We start from the raw sequence: 27,668 nt of genomic DNA on the forward strand, positions 1-27,668 counted from the left end.
TTGAGATTCTGTATGGAAGGTTGCTACTCTTTGGGATTCTAGACAGTTTGGGTTTTGGACAGGTATTAGGGACCTGGATTGGCCACCTTGAGAACGGGCTACTGGGGGCTTGATGGACCATTGTTCTGACTCAGTAAGGCTATTCTTATGTTCAGCCCACAGCTGGAAGTGGCTTACCAGTCTCTCCCGACCATGGGCTCAGTGTGGACCCCTTATAGAAAGCAACAATGAAAAACTGCTGGAAGTAATTCTGATTGGAAGAGTTTCCCTGAGATGTTGATAAATCTGGATACAGTTATCTTTATCTTTATTTAAGTTTTTGATTAAATGCTTATCCAGGAGTATAAAGCGTTGTACAAAATATTTAAAAATAGCTGGATGATAAACATTTCAACTTATTAGACATACATAAACTAATTATTGGACATGCACGAACAATGGGAAAACGGAGGAAGAACCACAATTTTTATAGAAAGAATACATAGAAGGAAAATACAATAGGAGATGGGAAAAAGTTAAAAATTGCTGGAGTAGATACATTTATAGTTATCAGTTATTGGCATCTTTAAAGAGCAAACACTTTAGACTGCTTTTGAATTTTTGCAAGTTTTGTTCAGCTCTTAGGTATAGAGCAGGGGTCTCAAAGTCCCTCCTTGAGAGCCGCAATCCAGTCGGGTTTTCAGGATTTCCCCAATGAATATGCATGAGATCTAGGTGCATGCACTGCTTTCAGTGCAGATTCATTGGGGAAATCCTGAAAACCTGACTGGATTGCGGCCCTCGAGGAGGGACTTTGAGATCCCTGGTATAGAGGGAGAGAGTTCCAGATTAAAGGGGCAGTAACTGAAAAAAATAAGGCTACGACGAGCGCCAATTATCTTCAAGGATGGGATATTAAGTTCTTGGACTATTTGTCTCACACTCTGTCTGAAACATGTGTCATGTCCCAGCAGGAAGCAACTTTTTTATTTTTTTACTCCTGTTAGAAATTCTTCATGTACAACCCCCAGATCTCATGTTGCCCTTTGCCCCGGAAGGGAGGAGTCCGTGCTTACATGTTCCCTGGCTCTTTCACACCCTTGGGGTGTGACAACAAAGGATTAATCATTGTGTTGAACACATGTAGCTTGGACTGGAACCAAGACGCAGGGCTGGGACTCACATTCCTCTTAAGACCACCAGAGGAAGGTCAATTCTGGGAAGAACTGGGGTTTTCTTCCTACTTGCTGAAAGTAAAGGCCCTTCATTCTCCAGTGCACAAAAACTTTGGGACCCTGGATTTCCCACCACTCATCTATAAGAAGGTATTTGTATTTGGGTATGCTTAGCTGACCTAAGGCTTGGATAAACAAATGCTCCTACCCATAGGTCTTTCTTTTATCATACAGAATTTAACTGCCTTGTACGTGGATTTCAATTCGGTTTTATAATTTTGTCTCTGAGTCTGATTATCACCTTCTTATGCTGGATTTATGCTTCACTTACAGTGGATCTCAATTATCCCAACTCCAATTATCCAGATTGCTTTGGAGGTCATCAGCCCAGCTCAGAACCCCCCCCCCCACCTCCCCCCAAACTGGGAGACTTTCCCCTACCAATGATTGGACATTCATATTTTTCTTTGGTTTTAATTATTGTTAATACAAAAAATACCTTCATTGCAACCGCACCCCCCTCGAGAAGAAAAGGCAGCTTTCCCCCTCCCTTCCTGAACCCCCCTCCTTCCCTCCTTCTGTCAGTCAGTGACAAAAATATCTGACGAGACTTCCAGAAGCAGTCTCGCGAGGCTATGAGTCATCTATTGTCATCACTGACAGAGCATGGGCAGGAGCCGCTAGACCACCAGGGAAACAAGGTAGGCCTGGGGGGGTCTTTCCTCTGGGTCCGAGAGGGGGTTGGTGGTGCCTGTTTGAGGAGGGAGGGTGAATGCTGCATTTTTTGTTGGGGGGGGGAAGGTGTGCTGAAGGTATTTTTTATTAACAATTATTAAAACAACAAAAAAAAATAAATTAATGTCCAATCATCCGGATTTTTCTCCTGAGGTTAGTCTGGATAATCGGCGTTCCATACTGTATATCAGTGTGTCACCTGCTCAGGGCTCTGTAGATCAGCCCTTCATCTGTTCTGTATTCGTGCGTAAGGAAAGTAATTTTTAGAAGTTGACATCTGGCTAAATCGGCTGTATGAAAACTTCCCTCCCTGTGTGAACAGAAAATATGGCTGGGAATCAACAATGTACAAATTTTTCACTGTGTCGAAAGTATGTGGGCTCAGAGTTGGGGTTGGATTGTGGGAGGTAACAACGTTTGCTGTTCTGCATATTTCTTTTTTAGAGAAAAGGGGATCTGTAGAGGAAGCAGATGCAAATCTCTGCATATACTTTTCCACTAGGCCATTTTCAATATATGGATACTTATCTTTCGAGAACTGGTGTAAACCTAGGGGTAGAAACACCTATGAAATATAGCAGCTACTTGCACGGTTTTGAAAACTGCTTCCTACGTGTATCAGTGTGAAATCTGCATGTGGCTCTGAAGATAGGGTTACCGATGTCCGGATTTATCCGGACATGTCCTCTTTTCAGAGGACTGTCCAGGCGTCTGGAGGGCTTTTCAAAACCCAGAAATTTGTGTGGGTTTTGCAAAGCGTTGAGCTCGGGGCCACGTCTGGAGGGCATCTGCACATGCGTGGATGCCCTCCAGACACGGCCCCGGAGATGCGATTTGTGTGGGGCCAGGGTTGGGGGACAGAAAAGGGTGTGGCTGTGGGTGAAACAGGGCAGGGCTGAGGGCAGAATGGGGCTGGCCACACATCCTCTGTTTTTCAATAAAAAATCTGGTAACCCTATCTGAAGATAATCATGGAAATCTAATTATTTGGTTTGCTTTAACTGCTAATTGAATTGTACATGTATTTTTTTTAATTATCTGCTTTTAAACAAACATGACTGGCAGCCATCCTAAAGGTCCACCTGGGCCTAGGGCTTCCCGTTTTAGTGTCATCTATCTAAGCAACCCCTACAGTTTGGGGACCCAGTCAAGCAGGGGGCTCAGCAGCCTCACACGGAGGGCAGGGAGCAGCAAGCATGACTTACATTTTTTATTAAGCTACCTCTTTCTGGCTTTCTGTAATAAAAGTACTCTTGCCCTGCCTCCTAGAAGCTGGAGAATCAATTATGTGCCTCATTACCCACTGCCAGGCTGCAGACTTACAATAATAATTGCAAAATCATGGTGGCTTTTTCTCATGAGATTTAAGTCCAGATTTTAGCCAGAGGGAGGCAGCACAGTAGCATTTACCATATATATTTGAATATAAACCAGGATTTTTAGGCCAAAAAATTGCAAAACACCCCCTTTCCCTGCCCCCTTTCCCTGCCCAATTCATCCTGCCGCCACCCCTGAACCCCCGCCCAACATTGTCCATGGCAGGAGGAATGCCCACTCCCTCCTGCTGCCAGCCCTGTCAATCCCCCAAACCCCAGACATTCCCTAACACCCACCCATCACTCCTCAACACCTCCCCAACACTCACCTGACATTCCCCAACATTCCCTCACACCCCAACATCTCCACTGGCAACTCCCTCACACCCCAACATCTCCACTGACACCTCCTGAACCCCCTCCCGTACCCTTAGGAGATGGCCAGAAAGAGGGTGCCCATTCCCCCTGGCCAGCAGGTTCGCCTCTTCCAAAATGGCGGGCCTTCCCCTTCCCAGTGCATTCTGAGATGCACTGGGGAGGAGCCTATGGCTCTGATTGGCCCAGGTGCCTAAGGCCCCTCACATAGAAGGGGCCTTAGGCACCTGGGCCAACCAGAGATTTAGACCTCCTTCCCAGTGCATTCTGGGAGTGGCCTAAGATTCCAACTGGTCAGATACCAAAGGCCCCTCCCATGGCCTAAATAGCGGCACTCAGTTACAGAATTGCTTCCTATCCGTATATTCAGTGCCATACAGCAATGCTGAACAAGCATATTGAGTTAAGCATTAATGCCTAACTTAGAATGGCCTCCAGGGCAGCTGAGTATTGGTTCCCTTGTTACTGCCATTATCATTCACCGAACTTTTTCAACTTAGAGATTACTTTGCAGAAGCTAACCTTGGCATGTCCTCTCTAACACTGGAGAAATTCTATATTCCCACTTACAGGTGGTAGCATTCCCAAACAACGAAGTCTGCTCGGGCACTTACCAAAGTAGGGCTCGTTGGGACATCCTTTTAGCTTCACACCCTTGGGGCTTGTCTCTATCAAAAAGTGCCTCACCAGCTCAGTGGTTGCATCTCCTAAAGAAAGAAAACAGGATATGGCTTTATTACACAGGATTTATTAAAGTCATCTTATCTGCTGAAAGGCGTACTCAACGCTGTACATTCAACCTGTAGGGGAAACTCAATTGGTAGATTTCTGGGAACCATTTTGTGCTGTTAGCAAAACAAACATCCTCTTAGCAGAGCAGAAAGGAACAAATAGGAAAGCATGATGTGTGGGTATTTTCTGCTGACTGCACTAGTCAAGGAGGAGGCCGAATTAGGATTACCAGATTTCTACGTCAAAAAGAGGCCCCGCCTCCAGTCCGCCCACAGCCCCGCCCCATTCGTCCCCCCAACCCCGGACCCACACAAACTTCATCTCTTCGGGGCTGCATCTGGAGGGCACTGGCGCATACGCAGATGCCACACGATGACATCATAGGTATGTGCATATGCATGTGACATCATCCCGTCACATGCGCCGAGGCCCTCCAGATGCAGTCCTGAGCGCCCATCACTTTTCAAAACTGGGACAAAGTGCTGGGTTTAGAAAACTCGTCCAGACTACCAGACAGTCCTTTAAAGAGGACATGTCTAGAAAAATCCAGATGTCTGGTAACTCTAGGTTTATTTAAATATATTGCACGATGACTAGAAAGTCAAAGTAACGGTACCTTTCTTGTTCTGCCCAGCAATGGTGGGTGGGGGTGTAGCGACCTTCATGGCCAGCCCATATGCTCCACGGAAAGAATGGCTGTCCCTGATGATAAAAGACCCAGGGTCTCTATCCTTCAGTAACGCGATAGCTGGAGAGAAAAATGCATCAAAAACCCTTATTTGCAAATTGAGAGCTTGTACCTATATCAGTCTTTGAAGAAACACTGCCCTCTGCAGGCCAGGATATCTTTCTAGGAATAATATGAAGATTATTCAATGTGTACAAAAGGTGTTGATATCCCTCCTTCAGATGTCACTTAAACCTTCAGCCATTTGAAAGAAGCCAATGACTTCCTACTGAAATTAGTCTATCCTTGCTAATGTTTTAAAGAGAGAAGCGCTTCAGAGCTTCTATTCAGAAAAATAAAAACCCCATATAGAACCAAGAGGTATGAACAATTAATAATGCCTTGTCTCCTTCGGTACAGAAATTTACCAAAAATGAGGCAGCTTTGATATGTTTAAAGGCTTCCTATTTGGATCCATGGTTTTAAGGTTTCAATAATGGGTAAAAAAAAAAAAAAAGATATATACCACCTCTTTGTGGGTAAAACCAAAGTGGTTTATATATACCTGTACACTATATACAAGGGGTCATTGAAAAGGTCTCAGCTCAAACAAGAAGAGAATGATGTGGAGCCATGAAACTTACAAGTTATTCCACACTTCTCAACACTTTTTTGGTTCATTTCATATCATTAAAATGAAAAATGTCAAGAGAAGTGTGGAATAACTTGTTAGTTTCAAATCCTTCTCTTCTTGGTCGGGCTGAAAACTTTTCAGCGACCCCTCGTATTGTGATGTCATAATGCCTCATTCCACCAATGCCTAAGAGTCATCCTCATCGGTGATGTCACAATGGCTTGGTTTCCCTATACTTGTGCCTCATTGAAACAAAAAGTGTGGAATAACGTGTAGGTTTTATGGCTCCACATCATTCTCTTTTTGGTTGGGCTGAGAACTTTTCAGCAGCGCCTTACTCTGTCTCTAGTGGGCTCAAATCTAAGGTCTGTACCTGGGGTTATGGAGGGTTAGGTGATTTGCCCAGAGTCATAAGGAGCTGTAATGTGAAATGAACCAGGTTCCCCAGGTTCTCAGTATGAGAACTTAGCTGATTTTGGTTTTGTCCTACTTCATAGATACATCAAAAGACGACAGGAACTCTGGGACTTTCATTCTTTTTGGTTAGGAATCTGAAGTTATACCTTCAATTGTTCCCTTTCCTTAAGTTTGTTAATCGCTCCTATTAAAATATTAAAGAGGTTACGTATTATTCCAAAGAGAATTTGCCAATGCTTCTTTGATAGCAGAAATGTGGAAAGATGGGAACCTTCTTTGACCATTTCCGACAATGTTACCACTCAGGCATAAAAGTTTAGACAGATTTTTAGAATGGACACTTTGGGGATGTATTTTGCCACAGATTTCATTTTGCCTACTGGGGTCAGATATACAAGGCAGCAAGTCCAGGAAGACTCAAACATTCAGTCCAGAGTTTCTTGTTGGCCGTGAAGACCATAGCAGCCAGATTTTGGAAAAAGGACACGCTCCACCAAAATGGTTTGAACGGATCCCCAAAACTTGGGAGCTAGTGGGGGGTGAAAAAAATACCAGACGATTTGATGAAGAAACTGATTTGTGGGTTTTTTTTTTTCAAATTTGTTTCATTTTTAGACCAGTTCATAGTACAGTAGGACATGTAGGTATTATTTTAACTGACACAAATGATCATTAAATTCTCTACTAAATTGAGTACTTTGCTATTGCGTTTTGCTCATTTTGTACTCTCAGTTTCGGTGAGTGTTATATCTTTGTCTTTACTTAATGATGTGCTGACTGTGAAATTGTCTTGATTTACAGTATTTACTGATTTTGGTTTTTGGAGACTGATACTAAAGTATTAACACTGTTAATACAGATTAGGCTCTATTATTTAAAATTCTGTACATAAGAACATAACAATTGCCGCTGCTGGGTCAGACCAGTGGTCCATCGTGCCCAGCAGTCCGCTCAAGCGGCGGCCCTCTGGTCAAAGACCAGTGCCCTGAGACTAGCCCTACCTGCGTACGTTCCGGTTCAGCAGGAACTTGTCTAACTTTGTCTTGAATCCCTGGAGGGTGTTTCCCCCTATAACAGCCTCTGGAAGAGCGATTCAGCTCTCCTTCACTCTCTGGGTGAAGAAGAACTTCCTTACGTTTGTACGGAATCTATCCCCTTTCAACTTTAGAGTGCCCTCTCGTTCTCTCTACCTTGGAGAGAGTGAACAACCTGTCTTTATCTACTTTGTCTTGAATCCCTGGAGGGTGTTTCCCCCTATAACAGCCTCCGGAAGAGCGTTCCAGTTTTCCACCATTCTCAGGTTGAAGAAGAACTTCCTTACATTTGTACGGAATCTATCCCCTTTCAACTTTAGAGAGTGCCCTCTCGTTCTCCCTACCTTGGAGAGGGTGAACAACCTGTCCTTATCCACTAAGTCTATTCCCTTAACATACACTAACATACACAAAACATAGTATAAAATGCACATTGGTTGCCAATACCCCATCGTATTACCTATAAAATAGCATTACTTTCATTCAAGATCCGCCAATCTAATCTGCCTACCTTTTTGGACAGGTTACTGATCCCTTATACTCTCCATCTGCGGTCCTCTGACCGAAACCTTTTTTTGGTACCATCTCTTAAAGTCATCAGCACGAGACAAACAGAAATATTCTCAATAGCTGCACCTCAATTATGCAATTCTTTGCCCGGATATATTAGAGGAGAACCCACTCTAGATAAGTTTAAAAGGTTTTTGAAAACGTTTCTTTTTACAGATGCTTTCGGCAACTAAAATTCACCAGTCAAACCTATTTTTATAGGTCTTTTTTTTTTTTTTAACATAGCTGCTTCTGCTTTTAGCCCCTTCACATTGTTTGACCCTTCAATGTTATCTTTCACAAAAATTGTTTTTTTTTGTAAGTCTGTCAATTTTTTTTGTTAACATATGTGTGAAATGTTCTTATTACCCCATTTGTATGGTTTATTAATAAATTCAATAAAAAATTTTTTAAAAAGTAACGTATTTTCTATCAGTGATTCGCTTTGAAACTGCGTTATAAGCGTTTGCATCAAATTTTAATAAACATGAAACATGAGAGCGCTAATTCTAGGCACTGTTTTAAGAATCGCAGCTAATGGCGCCTATCACAGAACTTAGGCGTCTGCAACGTAGGCCAGGGTTTTACTGGCCTCCATTGCAGACGCCTAAATTATTTTGAAAATCACGACAGCCAAGGTCGTCTTCACCCATAACCACGCCTATTTTTGACCTTAGGTGCCACTAGACTCTTTGCTGTAGACACAATTCAGTCGCCCTCATTGGTAGGTGCCTCCCAGCATTTACTCTTTTTTAAACAAGCTTTTAATTGGTTTTTAACGGCACAGTCAACTACTGCACTGATTAAAGCCCAATTCAAACAATTAAGTTAGGTGGCGTTAGGGTACCTCTCACCGCCTAACTTACAGCGCGCCGTTTATAGAATCCGACCTTGACAAGCCGGATTCTGTAATCAGTGCCGATATCGGCAGCTGCCTTAAAAACAGCTGCTAATCACTCATCTCGGCACCAGTTTCAGAATTGCACCTACACGAAAGATAGGAAATGTAGGCCAGGGTTTTCTGGGCCTAGGTTTCTGGGGCCTATTTTTGCATGACTTGTACCTACATAGATGTTTTAGGCCATCTAATGCCACTTCCAGCATTGGCCACGCCTACTTTGGCGTTCAGTGTCCGAAAGTGCCTATGTAGGTGCAATTTTGGTACCTTTTATTTATGCACCAGTAGGCACGTCAACCTTACTGGTTTTGGCCAGTTCTTCAATTAAGGTAGGCACTGGTAGGGCTTACATCTTGTTCTTATCAACATTTCAGAACCCAATTGAAAACTTATCTCATTTCAAAGAATTTGGTTGAATAGTTCTACTGTGTTTCCTTTTGTCATTTTTATTTGTAATCTTTTGTAAACCACGTTGAACTTATGGTTATGCGGTCTAGAAGTACGATGTTATTTTAGGTAAGCACCAGTTTTAGAATTTCTCCTTGAGTGCTTATAATATGCACTTTTTAATATTTTTGCACTTTATTACTTATGATAATCACTGTATACTACATTTGATGACATCACCTTGTGATCTGGCTATGACTTTGACGGTAACAAGAGGACATCCGTTGAAAATCAGGGGTGGGAAACTTCATGGCGACACTAGGAAGTATTTCTTCACCGAAAGGGTGGTTGATCATTGGAATGATCTTCCACTGCAGGTAATCGAGGCCAGCAGCGTGCCAGATTTTAAGAAAAAAATGGGATAAGCGTGTGGGATCTCTTCATGGAAGAAATTAGGGGGGTGGGTCATTAGAGTGGGCAGACTTGATGGGCCGTGGCCCTTTTCTGATGTCATTTTCTATGTTTCTATGTTTCTATGTTTCTAAGACCATGCACCATTTTTGTAGCCTTCCTCTGGACCGACTCCATCCTTTTTATATCTTTTTGAAGGTGCAGCCTCCAGAATTGTACACAATATTCTAAATCAGGTCTCACCAGAGTCTTATACAGAAGCATCAATACCTCCTTTTTCCTACTGGCCATACCTCTCTCTATGCAACCTAGCATCCTTCCAGTTTTCGCCGTCACCTTTTCTACCTGTTGGTCACCTTAAGATCATCACATACAATCACACCCAAGTCCTGCTCTGCTTTTACGCATGGAAATTCTTTGTCCTCCCCCCCCCCCTAAACTGTACCCGTTCCCTCGCGTTTTTGCAGCCCTGCAATTTTTAGCATTAATAGCTGCTAAATCATGGTCAATTTTTCAATGTTCACTAGGTCCGGGCCATCAGAAACATGAGTGGTTTCTCTTCATAAACATGCTTACAGAAGATGCAGTCTGAAACTACAAGAAGGTTAGATTGACCTTGGCAGTTGGAAAATCAATGGAGGCTCTTCTGAAGTGGATAAAAGGATCTGAAGCAACATGGCTGATTTTTTTGACTGAAGATTAGATAACATGTGCCAGATGCAGTTTACTTGGATTTCAGCAAAGCTTTTGATCTTGTTCTATGTAGGAAGCTGATTAATTAAGCCCGGGGCAGCGTTCCAAGGTGGAGAACTGCATTAGGTACCAGCTGGGCAACAGACAACAGAAGTAAATAGATTTCAGTCTGGGAAAAGAAGGATGACGAGGGTGTAGGTTACCATGCTTTGGTGAATCAGCCTCTAAATGTACTTTTTTCAAAATAAACCTGGCATGTTCCCCTTGTGTTTATTTTTAAATGGAAGCGACTGAACAGTTCCTTAGCCCTTCTGGTCTGTAGGATTGGTCTGCTGCCAAATTATTTCATTTTTTATTCTGGACTCTTATAGTGCATAGGAGCCAGCTTTGCGGGTGATGAGCAATTCCAGTATTCCGTAACCTCCTCCATTAAGCCCAGATATGGGTAATTTTATTCTCTTTAGCATCTTCAATCAATCTGAAAAGTTGGCACCTAGGCACCAGCATGTATTTTTCTGGTTTTATGAATTTGACTCTATGACAGTGGTCTCCAACGCAAACCCTTTGCAGGGCCACATTTTGGATTGGTACTTGGAGGGCAGTAGAAAAAATAGTTAATGTCATATTAAAGAAATGACAATTTTGCATGAGGTAAAACCCTTTATAGTTTATAAATCTCCCCCCGCCCCCCTCGAAGGCCTGCATGTTCCCCCCTTCTTTGCAGTGTCCTTCAGCTTCCCCCCAACCTCATAGAAACATAGAAATAGACAGCAGATAAGGGCCACGGCCCACCAAGTCTGCCCACCCCAATAACCCTCCCCTACCTCTCTCTGTGAAGAGATCCCACATGGCGATCCGATTTTGACTTAAAATCAGGCACGCTCCTGGCCTCGACCACCTGCAGTGGAAGATCATTCCAGTGATCAACCACCCTCTCGGTGAAGAAGTATTTCCTGGTGTCACCGTGTAGTTTCCCGCCCCTGATTTTCCACGGATGCCCTCTTGTTGCCGTGGGGCCTTTGAAAAAGATGTCCTCTTCCACCTCGATACGGCCCGTAAGATATTTGAATGTCTCGATCATGTCTCCCCTCTCTCTGCGTTCCTCGAGTGAGTATAGCTGCAATTTTTTCAGCCTTTCCTCATACGGGAGATCCTTGAGTCTCGAGACCATCCGGGTGGCCATACGCTGGACCTCCCGGTCTTAGTTTCAGTTAATTACCGCAGCCTGTAGAGAGGATCGCCGGTGCTGTAGCGTTCCTTGAAGGCTGCCATCGGCCTCCACAGCACGTTCCCTCAGCCGCGGCCTCGCCCTTCCTTCGATGTCAGGGGCAGGATCGCAGCAGAGGGAACGTTTTACTGAGGACGATGGCAGCCTGCAAGGATCACTACAGCACCGGCAATCCTCTCTGAAGGCTGCGGTAATTATCTGAAGGTAAGAGCGGGAGGTCAGGGGGGAAGTTGGAGGACACTAGAAAGAGTGGACAGCACTAGTACAGACTGCAGGCCGCAAAATAGTACCTGGCGGGCCGCATGTGGCCCTGGGGCGTAAGTTTGAGACCTCTGCTCTATGATGTAAAACTTTCTATCAACTCATGTTTAATTTTCATGCAGATTCTTAACATGAGCCGGCGAGGTAAATGCTCCGGACACTCATAGAATTCATATAGGCATCGGAGCATTTACCTCATCGGCACATGCTAAGAACCTTTGGCTCTGTTTAGTAAAAACCAGCGTATTAATTTGCTTTTTGAAATTATAAATATTTGAAACTTCAAATCGGATGTACTTGGTACATTGGCAGGGAAAATGCTCTTTTTAAAAAACATTATTTATTTATCAATTTTAACAAGAATAAGATATCTTGTACAGAAAAGGTTGCTTAAATTGAGAAAAATAAATATTATAATAATAAACTAAACTAAACTAAACCTTGGGTTTATATACCGCACCATCTCCACGAATGTGGAGCTCGGCACGGTTTACAGGAAGAAGGATGAGAGAGGAACTACAGTGGAGAGATTAAAGAGTTAGGTGTAAAGGGGGAAGGTGAGAGGCCTAAGAGGGGGAAAGTGTTACAGTTTTGAGAATAGCCAGGTTTTTAGGTGTTTGCGGAAGAGTTGGAGGGAGCTTGAGGTTCGGAGAGGGGAGGTGAGGTTATTCCAGATCTCAGTGATTCTAAAGGGGAGGGATGACCCAAGTTTGCCTACATGGGAAATACCTTTTATGGAAGGGAAGGATAGTTTAAAAATTTGGGAGGATCTGGAGGAAGTAGGGGTTGGGGAGTTCCAGGATAGAGGGATAACGGCAGGAAGGATGACATGTAGGATCTTGTAGGCCAGACACGCACATTTGAAGTGGATCCTGGGGATTACTGGGAGCCAATGGAGCTTAGACAGGAGTGGTGAGACGTGATCAAATTTGCTTTTCGCGAAAACAAGCTTAGCTGTGGCGTTCTGAATCCGCTGAAGTCTGTGGAGGCTTTTCTTGGTTAGGCTGTGGTAGATAGAATTGCAATAATCCAATCAGGAGAGGATGATGGATTGTACTAGGACTGCGAAGTGTTTTTGGTGAAAATAGGGTCTGACTTTCCTTAGCATGTGAAGGCTGAAGAAGCATTTCTTCACCAGGGATTGGAGATGTTCGTTGAAGGATAGAGAAGAGTCTAAGGTGACACCCAGAACTTTGCTTGAGAACTCGAGCTGTAATGGGGGGCCGGAGGACAATGGGATGGAGGAAGGTAGATGGTCTAATTTTGGGCCGAGCCAAAGGAGTTTTGTTTTGGACTCGTTTAGTTTCATATGCATAGTTTCATAGTTTAATAAAAATATTAAAGAAAAAGAATGTTACATTCACAATATTAATTTAGACAATGTCCAGTCCACCAGTTCTGGATGCAAAACTTTCAATAGGTGATTTTGCCAATCAAAGAACAATTATTTTAAAACTAAAAAGAAAAGGCTGGGAGTCATTTAAACATTTAAATCTCTGTTATTCCCTCTTTCTCAAGACGCTTCAAGGTTATGAATTTAGTCAGGTGAGCGGGATCAAAGAAAATATAGTTATAGAAACCATATCTAACAATACATTTACATGGAAACTAAGGAAAAATATACCCCCCCTCCCCCACTGAAAGTACACCAGGCTTTAATACTTTTGCTTTTACTTTTGAGTCTCTTTGGAGACGTCTCCAAAGGGAAAATGCACTAAGACCTATTCTTTTGCCAGTGGGGTCCCGGAGGAATCCATCTTAGCCCACCCTTATTCAATTTGTTTATGAAAATAAGAACATAACTGAGTCTAGCACTACCTTTGTACGTTCCGGTTCAGCAGGAACTTGTCTAATCTTGTCTTGAATCCCTGGAGGGTGTTTTCCCCTATAACAGACTCCGGAAGAGCGTTCCAGTTCTCTACCACTCTCTGGGTGAAGAAGAACTTCCTTACGTTTGTACGGAATCTGTCCCCTTTCAACTTTAGAGAGTGCCCTCTCGTTCTCTCTACCTTGGAGAGGGTGAACAACCTGTCTTTATCTACTTTGTCTTGAATCCCTGGAGAGTGTTTTCCCCTATAACAGCCTCCGGAAGAGCGTTCCAGTTTTCCACCACTCTCTGGTGAAGAAGAACTTCCTTACGTTTGTATGGAATCTATCCCCTTTCAACTTTAGAGAGTGCACTCTCGTTCTCTCTACCTTGGAGAGGGTGAACAACCTGTCTTTATCTACTTTGTCTTGAATCCCTGGAGAGTGTTTTCCCCTATAACAGCCTCCGGAAGAGCATTCCAGTTTTCCACCACTCTCTGAGTGAAGAAGAACTTCCTTACGTTTGTACGGAATCTATCCCCTTTCAACTTTAGAGAGTGCCCTCTCGTTCTCCCTACTTTGGAGAGAGGGTGAACAACCTGTCTTTATCTACTTTGTCTTGAATCCCTGGAGGGTGTTTTCCCCTATAACAGCCTCCGGAAGAGCGTTCCAGTTCTCTACCACTCTCTGGGTGAAGAAGAACTTCCTTACATTTGTACGGAATCTATCCCCTTTCAACTTTAGAGAGTGCCCTCTCGTTCTCCCTACCTTGGAGAGGGTGAACAACCTGTCCTTATCTACTAAGTCTATTCCCTTCAGTACCTTGAATGTTTAGATCATGTCCCCTCTCAATCTCCTCTATTCGAGGCTCCCTCGGCTAAGTCTAATTCTGTCACTAGAACTGCTTCCACTGACAATATTCAAATTCTTACTTGCCTAGAGTCGGGAGTGTGGGGCGCAGTGGTTAAAGTTTCAACTTTATTTCAAAATTTGATTTGATCGCAATATCATATTCCAATGCGATTTACAAATAATTATAAAAACAGGGGAAAAAACACTCACATATTTTAAAACTATGACACTACAGGACACCAGAGGAAGACAGGTTTAACTATAATTCATTAAAAAAAAAATGTGGAGGTTAAGACAGTAGGGTGGGAATTGTTACCCACTTAATTTTCATTTCAAGGATTTTAGTCCACTATAGATTGAGTTTTATAGAATTCAAGCAGCTCAGGTTCAGCACAACTGGGGTTGTGTGTTCAAACCCACGCTGCTCCTTGTGACCCCGGGCAAGTCACTTAATCCCCCCATTGCCCCAGGTACGTTAGATAGTTTGTGAGCCCACCAGGACACACAGGGAAAACTACTTGAGTACCTGAATAAATGCATGTAAACCGTTCTGAGCTCTCTTGGGAGAACGGTATAGAAAATTGAGTAAATAAATTGTGTGAAAAGCTTCGGCCTCTGATAACCAGAGCTGGTATTGTGACATCATAATGCCTCATTCCACCAATAACAGACAACCTCATCGGTGATGTCACAATGGCTTGATTGGTCTATAATTGGCTCACTTATGCTACATTTTGATTTTTAGAGTGGTGCAGTGGTTAAAGCTCCAGCTTCAGCACCCTGAGGTTGCGGCTTTAAGTGACCCTGGGCAAGTCACTTAATCTCCCCATTGATAGATTGTGAGCCTGCCAGGACAGACAGAGAAAAACGCCTAAGTACCTGAATAAATTCATGTAAACCGTTCTGCACTCCCTTGTTAGAACAGTACAGAAAATGGAATAAATATAAATAGTCCATGAGCCATTCAGATTTGGAATAAGAAGCTCACAATCATCTCAGATTGGATGCTGAAAAGTCAAATGTAATCCTTTTTACTAGGTGAAGTCATTGAATTACTTCCCTCCTAATCTAACCCTCTTCTGGGGTGTTACAGAAAGCCATCCTTGCCTATTTGGAGGTTCTGCTCTCCCAGCATCTGCTGACTGAGAACATATGCCTGGATGCAGTGGTGCAATAAGGATGGGGGGGTACAGGCGTCGCCTTGATGAGGGCGCAGGCACCCATCCTCTCCACCCCTCCTCCTTCCCCACTCCCCCATCACCGCCACACCAACAAAAGCATGCAGGATATTGGTGCGCCGACAATCCCGCGGTGACAACTGCGTGCAGGACCAATGCGCACTGCTGGTTCATGCCTTACCGTTAGCGTTCTGATGGGGGTGTTACACTTAGAACTGGTTGCACTCCTGTTGGGGGGGGCTTTAGGAGAGGGAACCACCCCAGTACACTGAAAACTTCTGTTCACTCACTGTTCGGAAGTTTTCAGTGTAGTGTGGGGGGGTTCCCCCCACACACACCCCAACAGGAGTGTGCTAATGGTAAAGCGTGAAAGCGGCGGAACCAGCAGCGCGCACTGTTCCTGCGCGCGAATGTCCGTCACGCTTTTGACGTGCCACCCTTCCCCCATACCTCTGCAACCTTCCTGGCATGAGCAGCAAACTCCTAAGGTGCTATCGCACCAGCACCGGCTCTTCTTCTGATGTCACATCCTGTACCCATGCCTAGAAAGTGACATCATAGGAAGAGCCTTGGAGGTTGCTGCTCACGCCAAGAACGTGACAGAGGTACGGGGGAAGGGAAGCGGTGCGTGTGTGGCAGGAGGGAGTGGGGAAGGAGCGTGTGGAGGTGGGGAAGCAGAGAAGAGGGTGGGGCAGGGGTGCCTCTCACCCTCGCTACACCACTGCCTGGATATATGAATCTTCCCTTTTACTGCCCACTTCTTCCCATGCTGTAACCTGGAGCACTTACCCTGCTCTCGGGAAATCTCGGGCTTGTACCAGTACTTGGAAGTGTCTTGAACAAACTTCACATTGGCCCTGGTTTCTGGACTGCCATCTGTAGGAAGGGGGGAGAAAAAAGGAGATGAACGGCAATTGTATCCTCTTCTCCTGTATCTTCCTGCCCTCCATTGTCCTCCCTACCCTCTTCTAACCCCTTCCTCTGTAATGTCGCCAAGAGCTTGTATAGGTATGTGCGACGCACAAATGGAAGAAATAAATAAAAATAAAATAAATACTGGTTTATTCACCCAGTCTTTACTCTCCTTTCTGCTCTAATGCCAATGAGGAATGAGCCAAGTTGTCTTAGCTGATGGAAACAGAAATTAGTGCAGCAGTGGTGTCGCTATCAGTGGGCCTGAGTGGGCCCAGGCCTGGAAGGAGGAGGGGAGAGAAATTTTCTTAATGGAAAGCCAGTCTGTATTGTCTATCACTAAATTGTAGAGTTGGCAAGTTTTTCCTCTTAATTTAATTTCAGTATTAATAGTCTGCCTTTGTCATTACAATGAAAATATCAAATACAAACAGATCATGAAATCACAAATTGCAATAAGAAAATCAGGTTAAAAGGAAAATAGATAAAAATTCAAAGACCAGTTTGACAGGTTGCTCTGAAATAACTAAGATTTAAATTTTATTATTTAAGCCATTACTAAGATGGACTTGGGAAAATCCACGGCTTATTTCTAGGATAAGCAGCGTGAAATCTGTTTTACTCTTTGGGATCTTGTCAGGTACATGTGACCTGGACTGGCCACAACTGGAAACAGGAGACTGGGCCTGATGGACTTTCAGTCTGTCACAGCATGCAACTCTAAAGTTCATCTAAACTGCATATAATTTGGGTTTAAAAAAAAAAAAAAAAAATCATACCAGATAGTAAACCATGTGATAGCTGATGACCCTTACTGAATAATTGCTAATTTCATTTCATTTAATTTCTTCCTAAGAAAGAGGGGTGACAGGACAGACTCAGTAATACCTCAGTCTCAATGGACCATGATTTTAGGGCTCCTTTTACGAAGGCGTGTTAGGGCCTTAACGCTAAAATGCCACGCACGCTAGCCGCTACCACCTCCTCTTGAGCAGGCGGTAGTTTTTCGGCTAGCCCCGGTGCGTGCGCTAAAAACGCTAGCGCAGCTTCGTAAAAGGAGCCCTAAGTCTTTGTGCACCTCAGATAGTTTTTTCCCCAACTAATCAAATGTATGCAAATACATTGCAGGCATAATCATTCTGGATAAATTCTGTCTGTTTAGGGCCCATGACGACAGAAGCTGAGAATCTGCACAATAGTTGTGCATTTGAGCTTACTGGTTACCTGGCATGGAAAATTTGGAGAAATCTGGAAGAGTGTGAGGGAAGGCCACAGTGCTCCCGCTGCTGGGGCTGGACATCCCACTGGAGAGAGGTGAACATGTTTTTCCATTCAATGTGGAATAGTTAGGCAAGCTGTTGGATCTGTCTCCGGAGGACATCCTGCATTTCTCGGGCAGTGATGGCTGAAGAACAGGGCTCCCTTGCCTGTAAGGGACAGATTCTGGTGATGAAGAAGGCAAGCTGTTCATTCCATGGTAGTAGGCTGGTGAGACGGGGAATGATGGTGTTGAAGGCGCTTGGTATCCTGAAGCACTGCTCTGACGAGACAGTGTAGGCTGTCTTTCTTCAGGGGTGGGATAGCCATACATGATATGTCTCTCTGTGCTTGGACTGCCTGGCGTAACTGGGGCACTTCCTACCATCATCCCTTGGTGCCTAGCAAGACTTGGGCTGCCTGGTGTAACTGATGCACTTCCTACCATCATCCCTTGAGGCCTAGCAAGACTTGGGCTGCCTGGTGTAACTGATGCACTTCCTACCATCATTCCTTGAGGCCTAGCAAGACTCGGGCTGCCTGGTGTAACTGGTGTACTTCCTACCATCATTCCTTGAGGCCTAGCAAGACTCGGGCTGCCTGGTGTAACTGGTGCACTTCCTACCATCATCCCTTGGTGTCTTGCAAGACTTGGGCTGCCTGGTGGAGCTGGTGCACTTCCCACCATAATCCCTTGGTGTCTTGCAAGACTTGGGCTGCCTGTTGTTACAATCATATTTCCATGCATGCCTGGCATATGCCTGCCCATGCCTGGACTACCTGGGGAAGTTGTCATATTGGGACTGATTATTCTTCTTCCAAAACCAGGACTCGGAGGAGTATTTGTCCCCACTGTTCTATGAAGTGTGTGGGGGCTCCCTGGCTTGACATGAACACCCACGATGTTGACTTGAGGTCTGGTCTGCTCATCTAGCTGTGTGTTGCTAGGGCTCAAAGAATAGTCAGGACTCGAGTAAGCACTAGAGGGGCTGCCCCCAGGAGAGATGGAGTTCATGGTAGGGGAGATGTTTTGGTAGCTGCTCTGAGCTGAGGGCTGCGACAGACTGGCAGATCGGAAGCTGGAGTCAATCGAAGGCTGCAAGGGAACGGCCATGTTGACACTGCCTAATGCCGATGGATAACTCTGGAGGGAGGCACTGTTAGAACAAGAGAAGAGACAAAGAAGTACTGTTTTGCTTCCAAATTAAAGGATTCCACTTTAGATAATACAATGAGAGTTAATCGGGGAGCAGATGGAATTAGCAGTCTTTATTTGAACTAAAACGGATTCATCAAATATTAGAGACCCGAAGATGCAGCATTACTGGCTTGGAGGAGGAGAGCAAATGTTTCCCATTTGGGGAAATTATAACTACTGGCTGTGGAGGGCAATGACTTCCTTGATGCAGCATTACAAGAACTCACTGTGGAGAAAATGAAACCAGGGTATAAGGCAGGGGTGCCTACACTTTTTGGGCTTGCGAGCTACTTTGAAAATGACCAAGTCAAAATGATCTACCAACAATAAAATTAAAAAAAAAACACAAAGCACACTGTACGCAGAGAAAATGTTAATCATCATTCATATTCCGGGGGTTTTTTCCAAGAGGTCAAGGCAGATGACTCTATGCACTGTCACCTCAGTAACAACCATACAAAAATAGACAAATATACCCCCTTCCCTTTTAACTAAACCGTGATAGCAGTTTTTAGCGCAGGGAGCTGCGCTAAATGCCCTGCGCTGCTCTTGACGCTCATAGGCTCCCTGCGCTAAAAACTGCTATTGCAGTTTAATAAAAGGGGGCCATAGTGCAAAATATAGACAGCAGATAAAGATTCTCAAAACGGACACATTTTGATCACTAAATTGAAAATAAAATCAGTTTTCCTACCTTGTTGTCTGGTGATTTCATGAATCTCTGGTTGCACTTTCTTCTTCTGAATGTGCATCCAATATTTCTTCCCTTCTTTCAGCCTCCTGTATGCTTCCTCTCCTCCAGACCTCATTCCCTCCCCTAACACTTTCTTCCTCTCTCCCTGCCCTTTCTTTCTCCCAGCCTCCCTTTCTTTTTTCTCTCTTTATGCCCCCTTTTTTTCTGTTTCCCTTTTTTCATTCTGTCTTCCTGCCTGCCCCCTTTCTTTCTTTCTTTCTCATTGCCCTCCCCCAAGCCACTGCCGCCGCCATTGGTGAACAAGCCACCGCCGCCCCAAGCTCTCCCTGCAGAAGCGTCAGGCCGACCAGCATTCCTCTTCCTGACGTCAATTCTGTCATCAGAGAGGAAGTTCTGGGCTAGCCAGGCAGCGATTGGCTGGCCCGGAACTTCCTCTCTGATGGCAGAATTGACGTCGGGGAGAGGAAGGCTGATCGGCCCGATAGATTGTGAAGGCAATGCGAGTCTATCACGAAGCCCGGGATGGGCTCTGCGATTGACTCACTTTGCCTTCGCGATCTACCGGTCGATCGCAATCAACGTATTGGGCACCCCTGTCTAAGGGATGCAAACCCTGTTAAGAACAAGCCTCCGAAGACATGTCATGCTGACAGTAGGCGAGATGCCCTTGCTGAGTGCTGCTAGGAAATCCTGAAACTAGTTGTTTTTAACTAGTTGGCTCACTAGTAGCAATGCTGCCTCTGCACCCAGAGATTGTGAGATCAAATCCCAGTGGGTAAAGTCACTTAATCCTCCAGTGTCCAATGCTTTGAATGCCAAAGCCACAAAAAGGCAGGATGCAAGTCCCTATTCCCCTTCCCTTGTTTTCAACCCGTGTGTCACCAAACATTTTGACAAACAGCTTGTTTTCCTTAACAGCTATGGATGCAGCAGGTTAGGGAGACTTGGAACCCAGGAAGACAGGCTCTTGACATTCCTATAACTAGTCCTTACTTCCCACCACCAGCCCCAACTGGAAATGCTGTAGGCCTGTGGTCACTCCTCCCTCCTTTCCTGGCGGTCACCACCATTGCAACTGGATTTCTATTGCATCATTAACAGCAATGAAATGATATACAGGGTTTTTTTCCCCTTTGGCTTTGAGTTAGTGTGTTCAGTGTCCCAGATGAGGTGGTGGAGACAGAGACTGTGTCTGAATTCAAGAAAGTCTGGGTTAGGCATGAGGGATCTCTTAGAGAGAGGAAGAGATAATGGTTACTGCGGATGACCTCACAATGCAGGTGTAAAGAGCCTTAGCCAATTGGAAGAGGAGATGCAAATGTTAAGAGCCTTAGCCAATAGGGAGAGGAGGAAATAGTGGATGGTGTGGATGGGCCATTTGGCCTTTATCTGCCATCAAGTTTCTATAACCATAAAACTCTATGACCTCACAATGCAGGTGTAAAGAGCCTTAGCCTATAGGAAGAGGAGATGCAAATGTTAAGAGCCTTAGCCAATAGGGAGAGGAGGAGATAGTGGATGCTGCGGATGGGCCATTTGGCCTTTATCTGCCATCATGTTTCTATGTTTCTATGTATCACAACAGAAGAAAGGTTGAGAATTGCCACCTAAACCTTTATTAAAAGGGAGAGATGAGTATGTAGGTTAGGAGGTGCTGAGCCCTCTCATGATCTCTTGAGATCTATCACTGGGTTTATGATTATGACTACTTCCGACTGTGCTCTCCCTTCCCTTCTTTTCTTTCTGATTTCAATGTATTCTTTGCTCTCCTTCTCCCTCTCTTCCCCTTTGTTCCAATCACTTTTTGTTGTTCCAAACTCCCCTTTACAATTTTATTTTTTCTTTTACTTGATATTGTATGTGTTAATTTTTCTATTTTAAGCATATTTTATTATTGAAAACCGTTTGGGTATTCCTTGATAAACGGTATATCAAGTGACGAATAAACTTGGACTACTTGACACAGGGGTCCTTTTACTAAGGCGTGCTAATCAATTTAGCCTACACTAAATGCTAAGGCGCCCATTATATTCTATGAGCGCCGTAGCATTTTTAGCGCGTGCTAAATCAGTTAGCGTGCCTCAGTGAAAGGAGCCCAAAATGCTTTAACTAGCTCTATATTGTTAGGACAAAGTGGTTTATGTAAAACAAATAATGAATAGGAGAAAAGGAATGCCCTAAAACGACAGGAAAGAAATCATTCAATCAGGAAGGGAACAAGGAATTGACACGGGGGCAGGAAAAACCGTGAGTCGGCTCTGCTTCAAGCGGTATCGATCACGTTGGACCAATGGCTGACTTTGAAAGCCCTGAAGGAAAAAGGGAGCACAATGCCATAACATCTCTTGCCCAGTGCTTCCTGGGCCATATGGCGGCTCTGGTCTTGGTTCTGCACACGAGACCACTGCAAGGGCACCTCAGACGCCGCTGGAACCAGCATACCCAACCACTGGCCGCTCAGATACCCATCCACCGACCCATATGTGGCTGAGCATCCTGCTGTCCACGGAGAACCTACGTTACAGGTAAGTAACTACACTTTTCTGAATGAAAACAGCAACCGACCATTCTTTATACCTTTCAGCCACTCTCCGATGACTGGTTGCTACCTTCGTTCTGGTTACAAAAAGAAACAGTGAATAGGGATCTCTCAGTTACATTCCATGTGGGTCTGCCGTGCTTTCCTTACCCGTCCATGCTCTGTATGGGGCTGCTGGTGGACAGAGGGCTGGGGGCAAAGCTTCCATTCCTTCCAGGCATCTCTGTGGCATATACTTGAGGACCTGCTGTGGGCTGGGGCATGGCACCTCCCATTGCTGCCGTCCGGGCCACTGATTCCACATAACTCCGGGGTTCTGGAATCAAGAAAGAAAGAATTTTAAGAGAGAGTAACCTGACTTCCGGCTGTGTGGAAGGCAAGTGGAATAGTCTCAAAAACCACCTATACTGTACATACATACAGTAAATAAGTGGACAAATCAACAGCATATACAGTGCATGCTCTAATATGTTGTTGACGTGTCCGTTCATTTACAGATTCAGATTTATTGATTTCAGTTTCTTTTCTATGTTTTACAGTTTTTTGTTTTTTTAAATTATTTATTCAATTTTTCAAATTTTAAACAAGCAAATCAATACTTGAACACAATTTTGGAATATTAAGACATAAAATTATATGCCCAGCCTCACTTAAATCAGTGGTGCATGGAAAGAAAATAATGATGAATTATTTAATCCACACAATAAAATAAAGATCCATCCAAGGATTAGAATTAAATTAAGGAAATACATTCCATCTAAAGAACAGCTCGGGAGAATGTTTTACAATTTTATGCTACTCCTGGTGCAGCCATTAAGGGAAAACACGGCCTTGTGGGGTGTTTTAATCTTTTGAATTTTAATAAAGTATCCACCAACTAATTCACAATGGGTTTAATCTTTCCACTTGCCTTTTATTCTTTTTTTTTTTTTTTTGGGGGGGGGTCTATTGCCTCACAATGTTTTTCCTGCTGTGCAGGCAAGGAAAATGCAGCCTGCCAAAAACTAAACTCCCTAGCGTAGGCGCAAGTTTCAAATCGCGTCGGAACCTTAAAATTGAGATAAGTGTTTCACCAAATTTTTTGAACGTCTACAATAGTTAAGGTTCGCATTTTCAGGAAAACGTAAATTATTAAATAAAAAAATATGCGATGACCGGATGGAGAGGCTGTATATGGGGCGTATTCTCCGGGTCCCTGAGCAGATGTTTTCCTCAAGAGGGAATTTATGAAAAGTGCATCTCGATGCCACGAATTTGGACTTGGAGGTTGAAATGTACAGCGTCAGCATCTACGAGATAAACCTGGGGGCCCTTTTATCAAGCTGCGGTAGGGGTTTAACGCGTGTTAAACCGTCTGCCGTGCTAGCCGCTAACGCCTGCATTGAGCAGGCGTTAGTTTTTTAGCCGGCCGCGTGATAAAATGTCCGACGTGCTAACCCCGCTAGCCCGGCTTGATAAAAGGACCCCTTGGTTTTTCTTGTTGCTTAGGATTTTTTGGACCCCCCCCAGTTCGTTTGCAAAAGTTAGACGGTTCTAAATCTAATAGATGCTGGCACTGTCATATTGATATAGGGACTTTGGATCATTTGTTGTATTATGTCCACTGATACTTAATTTTTGGAAGTCGATATGGGGACAAATTAATGTTGTATTTGGGCCATCGACACCACTAAGTTATGAGGCTATAATTTGTGGTACTTTATTACATGTTAAACCTTCTTTGGATCATTATAAAAGCCAATTTTTCTTAATAATGATGGGAGTAGCCATTCAAATGATAACACGCAATTGGAAATGTTATGAAAGACTTAATTATACTTTCTGGTGGACAAACCTGTGTTCTAGTTATAAATATGAAAGATTGAACACTGAAATTTTAGGTTATAGTAAAGTATTTAGCATGGTGTGGAGCCCATTGGCATCACAATAGATGTCATGTAGCTTTTCGTTTTATCTGACCTCCTTACACATCCAGGGTGGGAGGGAGGGTGGTGGGAAATGTATTATTGTTTGTTATTCCTATTTTATTTATTGCATGGAAATTATAAATGTAGATCTACTTTTATTAGTTAAGGGGGAGAAAATGAGTGTTTTTCAAATTATTTGCATATTTAAAGTGCATTTCTTGATTTGTTTGTGTTTAAATTCATTGTATTGCACTATTTATATTTTAAAATTAAAAAAGATTTACAAAAAAAAAATAAAAAATTAAAGTTTATACTGTATGCGTCTTTGAACTTGTGCCTATGTAGGGAGTTTGCACATTTTCCTTTGAATTAAGTTTCCCATTCTACTTTGTTTTGACTAAAGCTAGAGTCCATGCATATGCTTCTGCTTGCAAGTCAAATCCTCTATGCACACATGCACACACCCAGACGGGACGGCAGGAGGAGAAGCGGAAGCTGGCAGCAACCCATACGATTCCAGACGCATATGCTCGGAGAAAAGGTCTGGCAACCCTGACACCAGCAGGCAATGTCAAAGCAATACCGCTAGTGGGAAAGCCACATTATCAATTAAAAATTTTGTATCCGGAACGATCATTATAAGCAGCAAGGATCCAATTCATCGTAAACCGAGCTGCGGAGTTTGCAGTCTGCAGTGGCTGTAACTAGAAAGCAAGGAGAGGCTTGGGAAAGTCACACCAGGACCCCAGGGTTCAGGCACATGACTCCTCTTCTGCTTTGCCATAAGGTCAGCCGCAGTCTCGGGCGTGTCAAAGGATTTCTCCAGAGGCCCAGAATTTGTCATGCTTTAGTTCTTTTCTACACAATGGTATGGACTGGGTGTGCCCTAGGACATTACAGGCAATACGATTCCCTAGTCTCCACACCAAATTGGTCGCCCTCAACTACCTGCTGATTTGGGGAGCCTACCTGGATTCCTTACCTCCTAGAGGTCATAGCCTTCTTTTGAATCCTCTTGCTTAGCTTTACTAAACTACAAATCTACTTCCCAAAACGACCACTGAGGTCCCAAGGAGAAAAACGACTGACCATACCTTCTGGCCGCTCCCTCAAAACTGAAACCGTCCGCAAACGCTCCTACTCACATTTCATACCCAAACTTTGGCACACAATCCCTCCATCTGTCAGATCACTAGATGGACTCTGGAACTTCAGGAAGGCCGTGAAAACCTTCCTCTTTACTAACCCAGTGCCTTAAAGTCATTCACCCTGAAATGCCACCCAGTCAACACACTATGTCACTTAATCTCACCAGATGCTACTTGGTACATATGTTTTATTGTCATGTCTATATTGTAATTTATGTAAACTGTCATCTCTGCTCTGTCTGGATTATTATGGATGTACTTTGTAACCCGTTCTGGGCTCCTTTGGGAGGACGGGCTAAAAATCGAATAAATAAATAAATACTTGTGTTCCCCGCACTTGCTCCCATGGTCAGTCATTGCCTGTCCCTTTCTTTTTTTTTGGGGGGGGGGGAAGGGTCCTCCTGACGTAGCCCAATGCCTTTGGCATTCGGGAGACCTCTTGGTCGTCTTTTGTATATTCTGGAGGGGGACCCTTGGTGGGGGGGAGGTTTCACTGGGGGGGGGTTGGTGATTGGGTGGGGTGTGGGAGGGGGCGTGAGGGGTTAGGTTTGCTCCGTTGTCTGTTTCTGAAAATTATGTATTGTTGAATGTTGATTCCTTGATCTTCTTGTATTTCTTGTTCTCTGTTCTTTTCACGTTCACAATAAAACAGATTTGAACATAAATAACACAATGCAACCTCAAATTTACATTTTTGAAATGGGGAGCACCCTCAGCGTGAGTTTGAAAGCTCTAAACGGCAGCTCTAATGCTTAAAGAAGCAGAGCCGGCAAACACCGGGCAGAAAATACTACTCCCACCGGCCGCACACCATCATCTGGGTGCTTTAAAGTGCAAATTAAGTGCAAGCAATGTGTAATACATAAGGGTTCCTTTTACTAAGCCGCGTTAGGGCTTTAACGCGCGGAATAGCGTTCGCTAGACCTTAACGCCAGCATTGAGCTGGCGTTAGTTCTAGCCGCGTAGCGCGGGTTTAGTGCGCGCTAAAATGCTGCGTGCGCTAAAAAGGCTAACCAGCTTAGTAAAAGGAGCCCTAAATATCAGTGGAAAGGCAGGAAATCCACAGTCCTCTAATGCCCCGAATGCCTGAGCCACCAACCCGAAGACACAGGTACTTAGCTGAATGTAAAATGCTGTAATCAAACGGTATCGAAGGAAGCCCTTTTCAGTTAGTTCAGTAACTTTCTGTAACTTTAGTGCTTTCCAGAACATTTTCGTCACTCTTGCTTTAGGAAAACTTGTATTGTAAAATCTTGCACTGTAACTGCCAAATTATAACCTGTAAACTGTATATTAACATAGAGAAACATAGAGTATGACGGCAGAAGAGGGCCGGCGGCCCAACAAGTCTGCCCACTCAAGAACCCTCCCTCCCACAAGTCTACCCACTCAGGAACCCTCCCTCCCACAAGTCTACCCACTCAGGAACCCTCCCTCCCACAAGTCTGCCCACTCAGGAACCCTCACTCCCACAAGTCTGCCCACTCAGGAACCCTCCTTCCACAAGTCTACCCACTCAGGAACCCTCCCTCCCACAAGTCTGCCTACTCAAGAACCCTCCCTCCCACAAGTCTGCCCACTCAGGAACCCTCCCTCCCACAAGTCTGCCCACTCAGGAATCCTCCCTCCAAGAAGTCTGCCTACTCAAGAACCCTCCCTCCCACAAGTCTGCCCACTCAGGAACCCTCCCTCCCACAAGTCTGCCCACTCAGGAACCCTCCCTCCCACAAGTCTGCCTACTCAAGAACCCTCCCTCCCACAAGTCTGCCCACTCAGGAACCCTCCCTCCCACAAGTCTTCCCACTCAGGAACCCTCCCTCCCACAAGTCTGCCTACTCAAGAACCCTCCCTCCCACAAGTCTGCCCACTCAGGAACCCTCCCTCCCACAAGTCTGCCCACTCAAGAACCCTCCCTCCCACAAGTCTGCCCACTCAGGAACCCTCCCTCCCACAAGTCTGCCCACTCAGGAACCCTCAAGTTCGGCCTGTCTAATATTACATTTTGTTTAAAGATCAGAAACCATCCAGCAGGGGGCACAACTTTTTCAAATCTCTGTATGTGCATTGTCTTTTCTCACTGTGGTAAAGTTATTTGCATTCCTGTTTTCTCTATATTTTACTATAAACTGCCTTGATTTTTTTTTTTAAATGTGGTATACTAAATTTCATTAAATAAATACAACTATTTGTAGATGCCTTTTTCTAGTCAATAATTGCCCTCTCTGGCAAAGCCAATGAACTGTTCACAATCTTTTTTAACATGGCTTTAGTTTGTAGATCTGATTTTTAAGGATTATTTGTATGTCTATGTTATGATGATTTGGGGCTCCTTTTACTAAGGTACACTAGCGTTTTTAGCGCACGCAGGGAATTACCGTGCGCTACGCTTCTAGAATTAATGCCAGCTCAATGCTGGTGTTAAGGTCTAGCGCTCGCGGCAATGTAGTGCGCACTATTCCACGTAAAAGGAGCCCTTGTTTTAAATTATGTATGTAATTCTGTAAACCGTTTAGTTTTTTAAACGGTATAGAAATTTTTAAAATTATTACTTATAATGACTGGGGTTGCCATTCAACAAATTACGTATAATTGGAAAAATTGGAGTAGATTAAATTATAATTTCTGTTGGAATTCCTTATGTCATGTTTATAAAATGGAAAGATTTATTGCAATAAAGTGCAGTTTT

The 27,668-nt window shown here is 44.1% G+C and overlaps 1 protein-coding gene across 8 annotated transcripts in view; it reads right to left on the reverse strand.

Annotated features, from left to right (window-relative positions):
• TNS1 (tensin 1) overlaps nucleotides 1-27,668 on the reverse strand; it is a 606,988-nt gene that overhangs the window by 28,569 nt on the left and 550,751 nt on the right. For all 8 annotated transcript variants that reach the window (XM_033945996.1, XM_033945995.1, XM_033945994.1 and 5 more), the window contains 5 exons: nucleotides 22,078-22,243; nucleotides 17,464-18,653; nucleotides 16,117-16,203; nucleotides 4,929-5,060; nucleotides 4,195-4,287 (listed from right to left, as the gene is read on the reverse strand). In XM_033945996.1, coding sequence (XP_033801887.1) covers nucleotides 4,195-4,287; nucleotides 4,929-5,060; nucleotides 16,117-16,203; nucleotides 17,464-18,653; nucleotides 22,078-22,243 — 1,668 coding nt within the window. The remainder of the gene's footprint in view (nucleotides 1-4,194; nucleotides 4,288-4,928; nucleotides 5,061-16,116; nucleotides 16,204-17,463; nucleotides 18,654-22,077; nucleotides 22,244-27,668) is intronic.

This window comes from Geotrypetes seraphini, chromosome 5, assembly GCF_902459505.1.
Source record: "Geotrypetes seraphini chromosome 5, aGeoSer1.1, whole genome shotgun sequence".
Lineage (NCBI taxonomy): Eukaryota > Metazoa > Chordata > Amphibia > Gymnophiona > Dermophiidae > Geotrypetes > Geotrypetes seraphini.